Source organism: Brassica rapa, chromosome A03, assembly GCF_000309985.2.
Source record: "Brassica rapa cultivar Chiifu-401-42 chromosome A03, CAAS_Brap_v3.01, whole genome shotgun sequence".
In the NCBI taxonomy this organism is placed as follows: domain Eukaryota; kingdom Viridiplantae; phylum Streptophyta; class Magnoliopsida; order Brassicales; family Brassicaceae; genus Brassica; species Brassica rapa.
In genome coordinates, this window is record NC_024797.2 from 29,778,961 (window position 1) to 29,795,466 (window position 16,506).

Below are 16,506 nucleotides of genomic sequence, written 5' to 3' on the forward strand. Positions count from 1 at the left end.
TGCTCTTACAAGCTCATAGTAGAAAGAACATCTCTTGATCGATTACACGGAATATTCAAGACTTAGATTAGCTATGAGTTTAACTCCACCACTTAAAAGTCATAAATCATGCATAACTCTGAATACCGAAGTTTGGCACACCGGTGATTCACGTATCATTATCACGGTATCAGTCACGATCTCATCACACACAGCAGGTATCCTCAACGACAATTAAAGCTCACATATCCCGTTGTCTTTTGCGATATCTAATAATCTTTTCAATATACTGGAAAGTCCTCCCCCATTTTTATTATTTCTCCAATTTTTATTCACGTTTTTCATAACGAGCAGGTGAAAGAAACGTGTTCGTTGGTATCTTTAGGTACTTATCAATTCTTATACGATGCGATTGAAGCTTCGTATTTCTAACATATACTATTAATCATTATCGCGTGTTTTCACTATAAATACAACTAATTAATTGAACGGTGCATATTTTATTCTCAACACTGAAGTTAGTGGGAATTTTAATATACCAAAACAATATATAGCTTTATATTAAAAGTAATAGTATATAACTCCGATATCAGACATTTAACCAATATATATCTAAGTATATATAATAATTTACACTATAATTTTGTTATTGATCATTGGAATGCAACTTGTCAACCAAACCATTGATTCTACAAGAAGGTTTGGGCCCAACGTTTTAACTTTATAAAGAAGTCAACGTAAAGATAATTGACATGGATTTGTTCTCTAGACATTGACTGTATACATGTAATGTACACACGGAGTTAACGCGCATTTGAGAAAAAAGGCGCATATCTTAGCGTTTACGTTCTGACTAAAAATATTGTCACTTTTTGTTTATGCTACCATAATTTTTTTTTTTTTTTTTTTTTGGTAAAATGTTAAATATTATACCAAGTTTTCAAGTTTGTGACAGAAATTACAAAGACAACTAGTAACGGATTACGGAAATTAAACTAAACATCAAAACCTAATACGGAAAATTCAAACTTTGATTACAAACATGATTTGAACAAAATGATCTACATCTAACTAAACATCTTTAGCTTCGCTCGACCACCTCTAAACCGGCGCAATCCGCTAAATAGTTCAATTATCCTTAGACTATCAATCCCCGTTCTCAACCATTGATAGAAAGCATTCAAGGGTGGCGTTCACCAAGTTTCCTTGGTTGCCGGTTCATCTTATGCCATCAACAGAGTAGCTGGATCTTGATGATCTCCTCACGCTTGCAATCTCAGCTGAATTAAGCGCATAGTTGAGTGAATAGACCCGAGAGTTCATACCTGAACCAACCGGACTGGACGCCATGGCGTGAGCACTCAACACCTAACAAGACCGGTTGAACTGTAGCTGCCTTGTCTGGTCGTAGCAGTACCTGCAGTAAGAAGAAAGAAGGCATCCTACCGAAGCTTGCAAGGACAAACTTCAATACTGGGATGGAAAACACTCCAAGTGCATCGCCACGGACAGAGAGGAAGACTTCGGAGACTCACGAAGCACCACTAATGTCCACGCACTCCACCTCTTAGAACAAGAGGGAGGTTCTTCGCTCAAAATCGTAGCCAACGGTGCGACGTTGGCCACACTAACCATGAAGAACAATACCCAAGAACTCTTCACCTAGGGCGTGCACTCCCAAAGAAGAGAAACCACCAAACAAGGCCATGAACTGAAAGACGAAGACCGGAGCAAAGTACCAAGAAGTGACGCCAAAGCGCAGACAACTCCACGCGCCACCAAGCCTACTACTTTACACGCAACGTCGGATACTTCAAACGACACCGCCGGAGGAAGCGAGACCGACGCACGCCCTGAAGGTAAAATACCGTCGAAGTCCGAACTGAGCGGAGTAGAAAGACTCCTCCTGCACCGAGACGCCAAGGCGGAGGAGACAGAGCCGACACCACCGCACCACACAGACAAAGATCCGAACAGATCTGTGTCAGGAGAGCCGATTCAGTGAAGCACGCGCCAGCAAGCTCCGGCTAGATCCAGATCGAGCAAAGAGGAAAAACGTCAATCTAAATCAAACCACCGTAAAAGCCGACCTTGCCACATCCTGACCACCTTAGCCTCACCGCCACTCCGGAGGAAGCCGACCACCTGACAGAGCCATCACCAGCGTCCCGGATCTGAAGATCTGATGGTGGATCGACTCCTAGAGTCTTAGCATATCGGACAAAGAGGTTTGAGGAGCATAAGAGGCAAGAAAAAAAACAAGATAAAGGGGAGAGGGGCCACCGGCAACGGCTCCGACGCCGCTACCGGAGGAAAAACAGAGCTGCGGTGAGTTTTGCTTTAGAGAGAGTTGCGGTCTTTAGAGAGAGAGTTTTGCATACATGATCTATGCTACCATAATTTCTCACTGTCAATAGTATATCGATATTGTTTAATGTTTATATTGATCGTCTATGTTTTCTCATGAAAACATTTTGACTATAAATAACTATATTATGCTATTTCGTAAATATAGATATGAGATGATAAACAAACAAATACAAAAACAACTACCTGTCGACTGTTATTTGTTTTTTTTCTAGTCAAGAAGTGTTGGACCTAGGTTTGTAATCTTCTTTTTTTATAGGATATTTCAAGTGACGTTCCTTTCAGGTACCGATGTTATGATATGTGGGTTGAGCTACCAACACTGAAAAGTCTGTTAATGTCTTATGAATCTCATATAAGTATGTAACTATACTCAATCCATGCATTATCTATGTCTACAATGGTATGCATGTCGTAGGTTTACACAAAAACTTGTTTCCGTTATTATAAAACAGGTAAATAGAGTTTGAAAGAAAGCGGTAATAAAGAAAAAGCTTAACTGAGAGTGGAATCCAATGTGGACTTGCTTAATTATATTCTCAATTTGTGTTTTTTCTATCATTATTTTCAACGTATTCATGGATGTAACGTTGGATGTCGAATTATTTGCTTTATATTATTAACTTTATCGTTTAGACAAGAAGCTGCACATGGTGGTCTTGGAATATGAAATATACCGTATAAAATAACCCATCTAGAAAACGAAAGAAATTATTAGTCCCACGAAAGAGAATTTTAAAAGTTTATATTGCTTGACTTTGGTGTTAATTATTATGTTAATTAAATCAGCAGAAACCTCTTAAACAAACCTTCGAATCAATACTCGTATCAGGTAGACAGATTTGATTCTTGTTTACTAGTTAAACAAATCAACGAAACATGCTCCATATGCTTTCATATCTCCTATATAATAAACCAAGAAGGAGAATATATCGGTGAGATGCTATGCTTAAATGGGCTTGTACAAGTCGGCCCATTGGATAAGATTATTCTGTTCGGGTCGGGTTGAATTTACCCGACCCATAATGATTATCCTTGTTGCTCGCTTTGCCAATCGTTTGTTTTCCAAATCCCATGGCCAGACTCTTGGTCTCTATCCCTATGCAGCCCACCACACAAACGGCCTTGCCGGCGTTTGCATCGCCTTTAGTTCAGCCGCCGGCGAATAATTTACTAGGAGGAGCTGGGGGATTATGTCTTAACCGGAGAAACAGAGACCGTTCCTACGTGGCGAGAGCAGGGCCGAGTACGAGTAGCTACTTGCTCGCGTTCGCAATTCCAGCTACTCTTATCGCCGCCACCGTCTTCACTTCAGCCAAAATCGCTGATAAGCTTGACGATGATTTCCTTGAAGATGTAAGATCTTTGCTTCTTGAATTTTTATGTTTAAGCAATGATATGATGGAGATGTGCCCCATATGCTTTAGAAAATAAATATATTAGTACATCCTTGCATTTTCCGACATAACTGGATCTCTGTGTCTGTGATAAATCGGCTAAAGTGTTTGCTTAGTAAAAGTGTAATAACCACTAACAGCATATATAATTCTTCTTTTTTTTTTTATTGTGCAGATTGCGTTGAACCAAGCGATAAAAGCAGCAGAAGAGGGAGAGAATGCTGAAGGTGAAATCTCGCTGGACGATGTGATTAAAGAGCCTGTGCTTCAACGGACCCGTAAACGTCCTAAGCGTGACGTTTAGCCAAAACACACACATAAGCTTCTTCTTAATGAGATTCTCCAATGTAATATCTTGTGTTTGTACAAGGATGTAAGCTTGTAGTAATCTTCCGGGTCACATTTATATAGTTGTAGTTACTGAAAAATTACAAAATATCATCACAATACTAAAAGCAGCATATTCTGAAAATCTAGGCTGCTACGTCACTAAAAATAATCCTCCAACCAGAACATTTCTTTTTGCCACGTCAGATGGGCTTTGGTATCCGTTGTGTTATGTTACGTTTGGGCCTCCGTTGCTTAATTTTATTTGTCTGGGCTTCGTCTGTTTTAGGCCAGGGCTTCGGTCTATTGTGTTATGTCGACAAACCTAACCAAAAAAATACCTACAGAGCACGGAGCCCTATGAATTAGTAAATAGCAGAACGATAAGAGCGGCTTGGTCTGCGCGTGAGCAGTAAGGTGATTCTCACTGCCTTCTTCCAATGACGATAAAGAGGAACTTTAAGGAAATCTCCATCGCTGCCGCTTCCTCACCTATGAACAACGGTTACAAAAGCCGGAAGGTGAGAAGTTTCAGACTCTTTTGTTGATTGATCGATTTCTCTAATAGTATTGTTTGTTCAGCTAACGGAGGAAGCGTATGCGCAGCAAAAAGAAGTTGAGGCTGAAGAAAACGCCGAGAATATCTCCATGAGCGCCTTCTTTAAGCTATCATTGCATGAGTTGGAAGATGTTACTCATAATGTTGATGAGATTGAAATCCAGAGCCAACTTGATTACCATGTGAGATTCTTTCTTCTCAATCGTTTGTGTTTTGATGCAGCGCATCTTCTCTTTCACCGCCATTACATGGCTTTGCTTCTTTTGGGCTTTACGTGTGTTCTAAGTTTCCTTTTATTACTAGGAATAGATAACTATAAACTTTCCTTTATAGCTTAGGGTTTTAACTTTATCAGCCTTATAAATAGCGGCTTAGTCTTTGTTTTAGAGATACGATTGATTGAATAAGATATTAAGTTTCTTTAAGAGCTTTAACGAGCACTGCGAAGAGTATTCGCGTCCCCCTAAGAGCTTTAACAAGCACTGCAAAGAGTATTCGCGCACTATCCATTGTTTTCGAAGTTGCTTTCGGTAACAAGTTACTAAAGTCGAGATCAAACCCTAGATCATCGACTAATACGGCTTCCGCACCATATCAGTTGGTATCAGAATCAGTACGTTTCGGGAAAGAACTTTCTTGTTTCCATGACTAAGAAAACAGTTGGCGACAATCGGGATCAAAACCCGGATGGCGCTACCTCAGAATTAACTGACTTACGAACCTTCTTCATTGAGAGCCAGGCGGCATCTCAAGCATCGATTCAACAGCTAGGCGAAACCTTGGCAGGTCGCTTGGACGCCTTGACCACCGCAATAACAGCTCTGGTTACACAGCAAAACCAACGCGAGGTACAAGTTCAACCACCAGGTCAACAACGACACCAGCCACCACCACAACACCAAGCACCACCACCACCGGGTCGCCTTCGACAACCACAAAACCTTCCCCATCAGCCTCAGGGACAACGCCAACAAAGAATCCAGCGTCACGACCAATTTGACGATGACGAGGATGAAGTTCATCAACGTTTGTTTTATGAAGGCATTCATCAACAAAACCACCATGACACTCACTGGGAAAGAAGCTTCCGAGTAGATATACCTGAATTTCATGGGGGTCTCCGCGGTGATGAACTTCTCGATTGGCTGATTTCCGTAGAAGAAATCCTAGAGTTTAAACAAGTTCCCATCCATCGCCGTGTTCCCTTGGTAGCCACGCGTTTTCGCGGCCATGCTGCAACATGGTGGAAACAGCTCAAGACAACTCGATCACGCACGGGCAAAGCACCAATCAATTCATGGGACAAACTCACTAAACACCTTCGCCAAACGTTCCTTCCGCACAACTACGAAAGAACCATGTATACTAAGCTCCAGAACTTGCGTCAAGGAAACCGAAGCGTAGATGAGTATGCTGAAGAATTCGCCCTCTTATTAACCCGGAATGAGATCAATGACAGCCAAGTTCAACTCGTCTCGCGTTTTATTGGAGGTCTTCGAACTCAACTTCAAAGTTCAATGGCACAATTTGATCCGTTTACGGTTGGAGAAGCTCACCGTCGTGCAGCGTCATTCGAGCAACAGTCGAAATCGTCGAACTGGAACTCCTCGACGTCGAGATCGCGTCCTCAAGACTCTGCCAACAGTAACACTCCATCAACCACAACCAAAGATGCCAGTCCAATCAGTGATGCGGCAGTTTCTGCGGCTAAACCTACCGCACCGGACGATCAACAACTTAGGCGATCTTCCCGACCTAACGCGTTGCGTTGTTACTCCTGCGGTGAACAGGGACATCGACAAACAGCATGTCCCCATGCCACACGACGAGGGTTAATAATTGATGAGGCTATTGACGAACAAGATATCTATGACTCGCAAGAGGAGAATGATGAAGACGGAGACAACACGGTGACCCTGACCGCCGGGGATAGTGGACGTCTACTTGTCCTTCGTCGAGCTTGTTTAGCACCAGTCACTAAGGACGATAAGTGGCTTCGAACTAATATTTTTCGATCTACTTGCACCATCAAAGACCGTGTTTGTAGCTTTGTCATCGACTCAGGGAGCTGTCGTAATGTCGTCTCCGAGGAAGCCGTAGAAAAGCTAGGCCTCACTCGGGACAAGCATCCCACACCTTACGATATGGGATGGCTTAACAACAAAGCAAGCATTCGCATTACACAGCGCGCGATCGTTCCTTTTTCCGTTGGCAAACATTACCACGATCGCATCTATTGCGACATTGCTCCGATAGACTTTTGTCATCTTCTGTTAGGTCGTCCTTGGGAATTTGACCGTAAAATAATTCATGATGGTGCTCAAAACACGTATAGCTTTACGTGGGACAATCGTCACATCGTTCTCGTCCCGGCCCGAGAGACACCAACAAGCTCGTCTCCTCCAGCAGCGCCACGCAACCAATCACAGACAACGACAATCTCAAAACCAACGTCGCTTTTGTGTTCCTATAAAACGTTTATCTCGGAACTCCAAACAGAAGGTGTTGCATTTGCCCTCGTTCCGTCAACTACACACCGTCTCCCTACAACACCACTCGCCTCATCTCTGGACGAGGTGTTACAAGAATTCATCGACGTGTTCCCTACGGAACTACCCGAAGGACTACCACCTCTTCGAGATATACAACACCAAATTGATTTAGTTCCCGGCGCGACCTTACCTAATCGACCTCACTACCGAATGAGCCCTATGGAGCATGAAGAATTGCGGCGGCAGGTCGAGGAGCTTTTACGCAAGGGCCACATCAAAGAAAGCCTTAGCCCATGCGCCGTACCAGCTCTTTTGATACCTAAGAAAGATGGATCGTGGCGTATGTGTGTGGATAGTCGTGCAATCAATAAAATCACGATCCGCTATAGGTTTCCGATTCCACGGCTTGATGACCTTTTGGATCAGATTGGTAATGCGAAAATATTCTCCAAAATTGATCTGAAAAGTGGGTACCATCAGATACGTATTCGCCCTGGTGATGAGTGGAAGACAGCATTTAAAACTCGAGAAGGCCTCTTTGAATGGTTGGTAATGCCTTTCGGGTTATCTAATGCTCCTAGTACGTTCATGCGTATCATGAATCAAGCTCTCCGCCCCTTCATTGGTCGATTCGTGGTCGTATACTTCGACGATATTTTAATCTTTAGTACTTCATTGGCCGAGCATACTGATCACTTATGCAAGGTTCTTACGGTGCTGCGAACAGAACAACTCTACGCCGCAAAACAGAAGTGTGAGTTTGGCGTGAACAAAGTTCTCTTTCTTGGATATGTCGTTTCCGATCAGGGTTTAGCCGTCGATCACTCCAAAATTGAGGCAGTACAATCGTGGCCTATTCCAAAAACGGTTTCTGAGGTACGAAGTTTTCATGGCCTCGCTTCATTCTACAGACGTTTCGTCAATCACTTCAGCACTATCATGGCACCAATTACGAGCTGCATGAAAGACGGAAAGTTTGAGTGGACTACGGTAGCGACGGAGGCGTTTGCTCTCATCAAACAGAAGCTAACAACAGCCCCGATTCTTGTCCTTCCAGACTTCTCTTTGCCATTTGAACTACACTGTGACGCTTCTAAACTAGGCATTGGGGCCGTATTAAGCCAGCAGGGACGACCTGTGGCTTTCTATAGTGAAAAGTTAGCAGGTGCTCGTGGACGATACAGTACTTATGATGTGGAGTTCTATGCGATTGTGCAAGCTATCAAGCATTGGCGCCACTACTTAGTCCACAGAGAATTCGTCTTATTCACGGATCATGATGCATTGCGCCACCTAGACAGTCAGGCGAAAGTGTCGTCTCGGCACGCTTCATGGATTTCTTATCTCCAACAGTTTACATTCTCTATTAAACATCAGTCCGGGAAATCAAATCGTGTCGCTGATGCCCTCAGTTGCCGACATGGGCTTCTTACTACCATGCATACTAAGGTTCTCGGGTTTGCTTCCTTGTCAGACTTATACCCTGAAGATCCTTTCTTTGCTCGAGTTTTTTCTGAAGCATCCAATGGGATTTCACGCGACTACGTCCTTCATGAGGGTTTCTTGTTTAAAGACCTCCGCTTATGTATTCCGCAAAGTAGTCTGCGGCTAGAAATCATTAAGGAGCTTCACACAGAGGGGCATGTAGGCAGAGATCGCACGTTGCACTTGGTTTCCATGTCCTATTTTTGGCCATCATTACGAAGAGACGTTGAACGTTTGTCGAGAGATGTCATGTTTGTCAACAGGCCAAAGGTCGAGCTTCCAACGCAGGGCTTTATTTGCCGCTTCCTGTCCCTACTCAACCATGGACTGACGTCAGCATGGACTTCGTTTTGGGATTACCACGAACCCAGCGTGGTCATGATTCTATTTTCGTTGTTGTTGACCGTTTTTCAAAAATGGTCCACTTCATAGCCTGCAAGAAAACAACAGACGCAGTCAGTGTCGCCGTCTTATTCTTTCGAGAAATTTATCGTCTTCACGGGTTACCTACATCAATAGTCTCTGATCGCGACACACGGTTCCTTAGTCATTTTTGGCGTTCTTTGTGGAAGATGTTAGGCACCTCCCTGGACATGAGTACGGCTTACCACCCGCAGACCGATGGTCAAACAGAGGTCACTAACCGATCGCTCGGGAATCTTCTTCGTTGCCTTGTTGGGGATAATATCAAGACATGGGATGCAAAGCTATCTCAAGCTGAATTTGCACATAACCATGCATTGAATCGTAGCTTGGGTTACTCTCCTTTTCATGTCGTCTATGGCATCATGCCTCGTGGTCCCTTAGATCTTGCTACACTCCCCGATCGCACAAGACATCATGGTGAGGCAGTGGACTTCGTGGCGGATCTCCAGCAGATTCATCGGCAGGCTCAAGCAAATTTAGAGGTTGCAGCGGTCAAATACAAAACAGCAGCAGACAAAAAGCGCAGGGAAGTTCTTTTTGAACCTGGAGAAATGGTATGGGTTTATTTAACAAAGGAACGGCTTCCCCTTCGTGATTACAACAAACTCAAATCAAAGAAAGTAGGTCCTTGTGAAGTTTTAGAACGCATCAACCCGAATGCTTACAAGGTCCAGCTTCCAGCTCATTTGCGTACCTCCAACGTCTTTAACGTCAAGCATCTCTCCCCTTACCATGGCGATAATGAGGATCCAGATTCGTGGACGAACCTTTCTCACCCCGGGGGAACCTGATGCAGCGCATCTTCTCTTTCACCGCCATTACATGGCTTTGCTTCTTTTGGGCTTTACGTGTGTTCTAAGTTTCCTTTTATTACTAGGAATAGATAACTATAAACTTTCCTTTATAGCTTAGGGTTTTAACTTTATCAGCCTTATAAATAGCGGCTTAGTCTTTGTTTTAGAGATACGATTGATTGAATAAGATATTAAGTTTCTTTAAGAGCTTTAACGAGCACTGCGAAGAGTATTCGCGTCCCCCTAAGAGCTTTAACAAGCACTGCGAAGAGTATTCGCGCACTATCCATTGTTTTCGAAGTTGCCTTCGGTAACAAGTTACTAAAGTCGAGATCAAACCCTAGATCATCGACTAATACGGCTTCCACACCATATCATGTTTGTAACATTAGCTGTAGTTATGTGATTGAGATTCTGTCTAAATTAGTTGCATTTGTGTCTGATAAAATTGTTCAAGGATATGGCCTATAGTGAGAAAGAAGAGAAGTTGTTACTAGATGCATTCTTTGATCGATGAGCATATCCGATCTGTTCAATCTAACGTAAGCTCATGTTTTATCAGTTGATAATTACTTAGATTTTTTACATTTGTCGGTTATAACACGACGGTTCATAAAATAAAAAGCTTGATGTTCATTTTGTATATATAGTTCCAGAAGATCAAAAAGGAGAAAGACAAGCAGCGAAATGATCATGCATTAAGACACCAAGCAAGGAGCTATCACAACCAATAGAGACCAAAATCTGCCGTTAAGGCCGTGTTCGTTGACGGGTCGGGTGATAATGCTGTCGAGTCACGCAAGAAATCAGGTTAGAGCCAGCCAGTAGTTTCATATTAATTTAGCACTATTGCTTCTTTTTTTCATATCAAATCCATTATAAGTTTATGTTTTGATTTTCTTAAACGAGTTACATATTATAATGGACAACAAATAAAATAAAGAGATATGAAATAACGCCGTCTATATACTTTGAGATTCCTACTTTGTTTTATAGGGGTAAGCATAGTGGGAATCTTGTGTCTATATAAGATTAGATCCTAAGTAATAGCTTATTCTCTGCTTCTCCTTCTCTTGGTTTCTGCATATTACTTAAGTGTTGTATAATACTAATTGCTTTTCACTTTTCCCATTTTAAATATGCAAATGTCAAAACACATGAACGTCATGTGAAAACTAGACTTTACTTCACATCTGTGTGTGTGATTGAGAGTGAAACGGCGTTGATGGAACATGAATCGCATATTCATTCGCTGATAAACGTATTTAGATACTGCAACATGGACAAATCATTTCAAGGAGAGGAAAGTCTCATCTCCCAAAACGCATTGTTTAGTTTTCTTGCAACACTGAAGTGGGCTTTACTTGAATTCTATGTGTTTTTGGCTTCTTTCATGATGTAGGTCTGCTTCCTGATATGGTCCAAATCATTGTTTCACGTTTAGGGTTGCTTTCATCCTCTAATAAAATTAATGTAGTTGGGGTATGCGAAGATGTCTCGGTAATTTCTGTTTGCGAAAACCTTAGTTAGATCACAGAGCTTATGAAATAAGAGAGTTTGTAGATTCATCAATTTCCAGTTATATTCTAGATTAAGGAGGAGTGGGATGATGATACTGGTTGTTTTATGGAGCTCCAAACAGATGAAGACCGGTGATGGTGATTGTAGAAGATGACCGGAGACCTCGCCGTTCACCTGCAATACACAATTCGAGAAGCTGTTTCATCTTCTCTTTCATGAAGCCACGTGTGTGGTCTTTTTGTGTAACCTCACCTTAACCAAAATCAAAGTATGTAACCAACTCTCACAAATACAGTTTCCCACGAGCTTTATTTTCATATTACTCCCATTAAATAAAAAAAAACGCAGGCACACCATTTACAGAGCTTCTCACGAGCGAGAGAAATGCGGCAACATACCGTTCACTCACCTTTTCTTATTAATTCAGTTTACAGGCCCAATCACAACATACCAATACTTTAGTGTCTTTATGGCAATAACATTACTTTATTTCATGCACAGTAAAGCCCAAAATACTGAAAATTTTCCCACAAACTACTACTATTAATAATTTTGATATGGCAAACTTTTTTTTGATCAACTGATATGGCAACTTCTGTTGGCCATGTTACCAAAATTTAGAATTTTGTAAGCCAATACAACAAAAGAGGAGAAAGTCTTTTTCTTTTCGGGCAACAGAGGAGAAAGTATTTAAGCCACATTTCACAATATATGCTACAAAGTATAAAGAACCATTATAACAAGAAAAGAACAAAGAATTTGCTGAACTACTCATCATTATAACAATATTTGCGGAGAAGTGTATATCAAATAGAACATATAGAAATTCACTAAACTCAACCTACGAAAAATATTTATTTATCCGAGGTTCCGCAGAAGCTTTTCAACGTGTTGATTCAGAGAGCTTATAATTGTGCTGCTTCTCCTCCTTCCTCCAATGGCACCACCGCGACGGCACCTGCGCTGGTTGTTTCTCCGGCGAGTTCGTTTTATTCCGATAAGGCCTCTGTCATGTCTAAGGAGAAGTTCAGATAACTCATCAGTTTGACTTGAGATCACTAAGTTGAAGCCAGCGAAGTGAGGCTTACCTTTGAGAGATGGGAACCTCTCTTCCTGCTACGCCTCTTGACCTTGTGCCATGGCTTTCTTACGAGAGAGATCAAGTTCATGTCTTTGTGAGAAGCTATGAAGTCGAAGACGTGCTCAATCACCTCGTCCGGGAACTCAAAAAACGGAGAGCTCTACTGGAAACATAGTCGTGTAAAGTCTTGAGCTTGGGAAACAGGGGAATGATTCCACGAGATCTTAGACGAACTTAAAGCAGCCTCTCCACGGCACTGCTCCAAGTTCAAGGCCAGACCACTACAATAGCACCACTGGAGATGTTATCACCGACCAGGAACGTCACAGTTCTGGTGCTATTCTTGTGCTGGTGGTGGCTTCACTTGCTTGGCACGAGCACTGTCCACGTTTTCGACAGACAACTCCACCGCTAGAAGCTTTCTTCTGGCTTCAAGCTCTGATTCAAGCTCCATCACTTCAGGACGCGATCGTATCGGGAAGCATCGCATCTCTGTCACTCACAAGTTGATTTTGGCACTCTGTTGGCTTTCCTTCTCGGCACGATAAGTTTTAAGGTCAACTTGACCTTACCTTCCTCCTGAAGTTCGCCACAAGTACTAGCTTCAACTTCTCTCCGCAACGGCATGTGAGGCTTTGTCTTCTTACAAGCACGTCAGGCACAACTAAGGAGATGTTCACAAAAGAGATACAAATAGGAGATGTTCACTTGAGCGCATCACGAGTCTGAGTGTTTTGCTCTCAGCAGTCCCTCCATCTCGTCCTCGGCTCTGTTACAACTCCTAAAAACAGAGCGCCTTCAACTTCTTCATCAAAAACGCAAAGAAGGCCCAGCGTCTTCAAGCTCCATCACGGTAGACGTATGCGACATGGTTTCGCCTGCATCTCTATACATCGTCAGCAACTTCAAATCCATAAGATCATCCGTCCCTGAAGAAAAAAAATCTCATCACGACCACCCACCGCAAAGATAAGTTATTTTATAAAATTATTATATGCTTTAATGACTTTTAAATTACACACATGTGTCATGGTAGACATTATAGATGTGTTTTGAATTATTAAAAAAGTCTAAGCAACTCATTCTCGTATGAATTTTATGAGGTGACTCTTGTTATTTGCTTTACTGTTGATAACTTATGATATTAATAAGTTGATAATTAATATATCATCATGTTAATCACAAGCATTAAGCAAAACAAGTCTGATCGCTTTCTTATTAATTATGCAAAGTTGGTTATGTTTTTTGGTTTATATTGATCTAATCATGATCATGCTTTTTGTGAGCCAGCGATCGTTGAGCCAAAGACAAGTGGCTGCCATCATCATGTCCTCATGCTTCGAAAGACGGTCCTCATGTCGGAAGCGGTACAAGCGGCACAAGCCAGAACGTTTCTCAACATCATCACAGCCTGACGAACATACAAACCAACAACTTGCTCAGCACACACGATCTCAACACAAGACTTTGGTCGGCAACAGTTCGGTAAATTTGTATTTTAGGCACGAGTTTAAATTGAACTTGCTTGTTATTTAGTACGAGTTTACAGTCGATTCGCTTATTGTTAGACACGAGTTTACAAAGACTCGTCTTTGGCTAGGCATGAGTTTACAGAAACTCTCATTCTACTAGGCACGAGTTCTCAGTAAACTCGCTTTTGTCTCAGCGTGAGTCCAGTAAACTTGTCTTTCGCTAAGCACGAGTTTAAAGCAAACTCGCCTTTTACTAGGCACAAGTTCAAAGTAAACTCGCCTAAATCATCATATGCATGAATGTGTCTAGTTAATTGTCTAATAAACCCTATTCGTAAAATTCATAGAGATCGAGTTCATCTCTCTCTACGAACTTGGAGGGCTTACTGTTGGGGGTAGATTTGCATCCTCCCTCAAGACCCATTAGACAATAAACTAGACCCATTTTAATTGGAAGCCCTAGCTTCTTCTTTGTATATATAAAGAGACAAATCTCTTTAACGAGGGAGCTCTCTTTTTCCATTTTAGATCTAGAACACATTTTACAAAGAGTTTATGGATTATAAGATTTACTTTACACTTGTAATCATACATGTAATACAATCTTTGATCAATAAACTCTTTTTAATGTTTATTTTTCATTTGATTTCTACGTTGATTTCTCTTTAACCCTCATTGTTTGAATCCGACAAAACACCATTTTCGGTTCAAACACTAATCATTCTGTCTCTTCCTCCTCCATCTCGATTACAAAAACTCTCTGGCGATTCTTCTCTCGATCTTCGTTCGATATCGAAGAGGCGATCCAATCTCGATAACTCAATCTTCTGTCTCTGGAATCAACGACGATTCTGTTTTGTTTCACCGAAAGACTGAAAGAAGAAGGAAAGATAGAGAAAGAGAAGATGTAGAAGATGGATTGAAAGACAAAGCAGTGATCATATCTCGATAACTTCGACCTTGTAAGTGAAGAAAACTCTCAACATTTTGTTTTAATTGAAATCGTTTAGGATATTGCTTAGAAGCTGTGTTTGTTGTATATCGAATGACTCTAAGAAAGGAATGTTCTTGATCAGTGTCTAGACTTGTATTGTTGTTGCATGCATCATTGAGATCATAGGGTCTTGCTTAGTAGCTGATTAGTGTTTATCAAGGATCGATTGACATGGTTTTGTTCTCTACTAATTGCGTATAGAATCGATTTATCAAGGATTTGTTCTTGATGAGTGTTTATTAATTTGATTAGGCACCTTTTGTGGGAGGGGCTGCTGAGACATTGGAGGAAGACTCTGACTTTGAGTTTCTAAATAACTTCAAAGGAGCAGCTCAGATTCTTGAATGTGGAGATGAAGTTATCAAGTCAGTTGGTGAGTGTGAAGCTTCATTAGCTTATGAGATTCTCTTCTACTTTAGCTAATTTCTACATTTCTTTTTTTTTGTGTGTTGTGGTTTCAGGAATTGATCTCGACAACGTGTATCTGTGGAGACAGTTTTTCGTTTCTATCCTCCCAACACTTGTGGTACTACTCAGAGCCACAGTAGAAGGTAATTTGTTTCTTCTAGAATCTGTATTCATCTGTTTTCTTTATTGGTATATGTTTTGGTTTGTCGCTTTAGTTCAGTTTGTCTTTAACTTTATGTGTTGGTTGTGTAAGGAGAGGTGATCTGCGGGGATGACAGTTGGGGAGTGTTCTTTTCATTCATTACAGGTTCAACATCAACAAAGCATCGCTCTTTCACTCCAGTTAGCAAGAGGTAAATACACTTTTCCTTTAATGCTTTGTTAGATATAGATTAGGTTGGGAGTTTAATGGTTTTTGTTAGTTGTGTTGATGTTATTTACATTTAGTTTTGCGTGGTTCTGATATATATTTAGGTGAAAACATTCATTGTCATTAAGACTTAAATTAAGTGACTGCAACTACTAAAAACAACAATTGCCTTTAAAATCCAAACAATAGGCTTAAACAACAACACGTTTAAACAACTGAAGCTCTTCTCCTTTTCTTTTTCCTGCGAATTCATAAACAATTTTATGGATTCATTTTCTCAATCTTATAGCTTTATAGATCTCTTAAACACTCAAAACCAAAACACTCAACCTAGTTTTGAACCCTCTGCCTCGAATGTCTCTTTCTTTGGTACATAATGGGCTGATGATGCAAACTTGGAAGCTCACACTGTGGAAGACCGCAAAGAGAGACGGAAGTGGACACCAACAGAGGACGTGGTGCTCATCAGCGCTTGGCTGAACACTTCAAAGGACCCGGTTGTTGGTAATGAACAAAAAGCAATTGCTTTTTGGATCTTGTGTCTTCTCTCGCTTGGTTTATGGTTTTATGGTTAAATAAAAAATAAGCTTGTCTTATGGTTTATGGTTAAATAAGCTTGTCTTATGGTCTTGCTCTATTTGGATCTTGTGTCGCTTATGGTATCTTCTTTCTTCTGCAGGTCGAGCCAAGGTGACATAAGAAGACAGCAGAGATGACTTGTGATATAAGATGACAACAGCGTGTTGGTCTCGTGACACAAGAAGACACAAGAAGACATGTTCTGTTGGTGGTCTCGTGACACAAGAAGACATGTTACGTTGGTGGTCTCGTGAC

General features: G+C 41.4%; 2 protein-coding genes and 1 long non-coding RNA gene across 3 annotated transcripts; 2 read left to right on the forward strand and 1 right to left on the reverse strand.

Annotated features, from left to right (window-relative positions):
- The first annotated feature begins 3,393 nt into the window (after nucleotides 1-3,393).
- Nucleotides 3,394-4,215, forward strand: LOC103862065. Its single transcript, XM_009139774.2, has 2 exons — nucleotides 3,394-3,702; nucleotides 3,919-4,215. The coding sequence occupies exons 1-2, from the start codon at nucleotides 3,421-3,423 to the stop codon at nucleotides 4,045-4,047; spliced, it is 411 nt and encodes a 136-aa protein (XP_009138022.1). The 5' UTR covers nucleotides 3,394-3,420; the 3' UTR covers nucleotides 4,048-4,215.
- A 233-nt stretch (nucleotides 4,216-4,448) lies between these two features.
- On the forward strand, nucleotides 4,449-14,248 carry LOC117133039. Its single transcript, XM_033289001.1, has 2 exons — nucleotides 4,449-10,368; nucleotides 10,477-14,248. The coding sequence occupies exon 1, from the start codon at nucleotides 5,274-5,276 to the stop codon at nucleotides 9,036-9,038; it is 3,765 nt and encodes a 1,254-aa protein (XP_033144892.1). The 5' UTR covers nucleotides 4,449-5,273; the 3' UTR covers nucleotides 9,039-10,368; nucleotides 10,477-14,248.
- On the reverse strand, nucleotides 12,042-15,508 carry LOC117133040. Its single transcript, XR_004456888.1, has 2 exons — nucleotides 12,436-15,508; nucleotides 12,042-12,362 (listed from the first exon to the last, which is right to left on the reverse strand). It is a non-coding gene; the product is annotated as an uncharacterized LOC117133040 (long non-coding RNA).
- Between the last annotated feature and the right edge of the window lie 998 nt (nucleotides 15,509-16,506).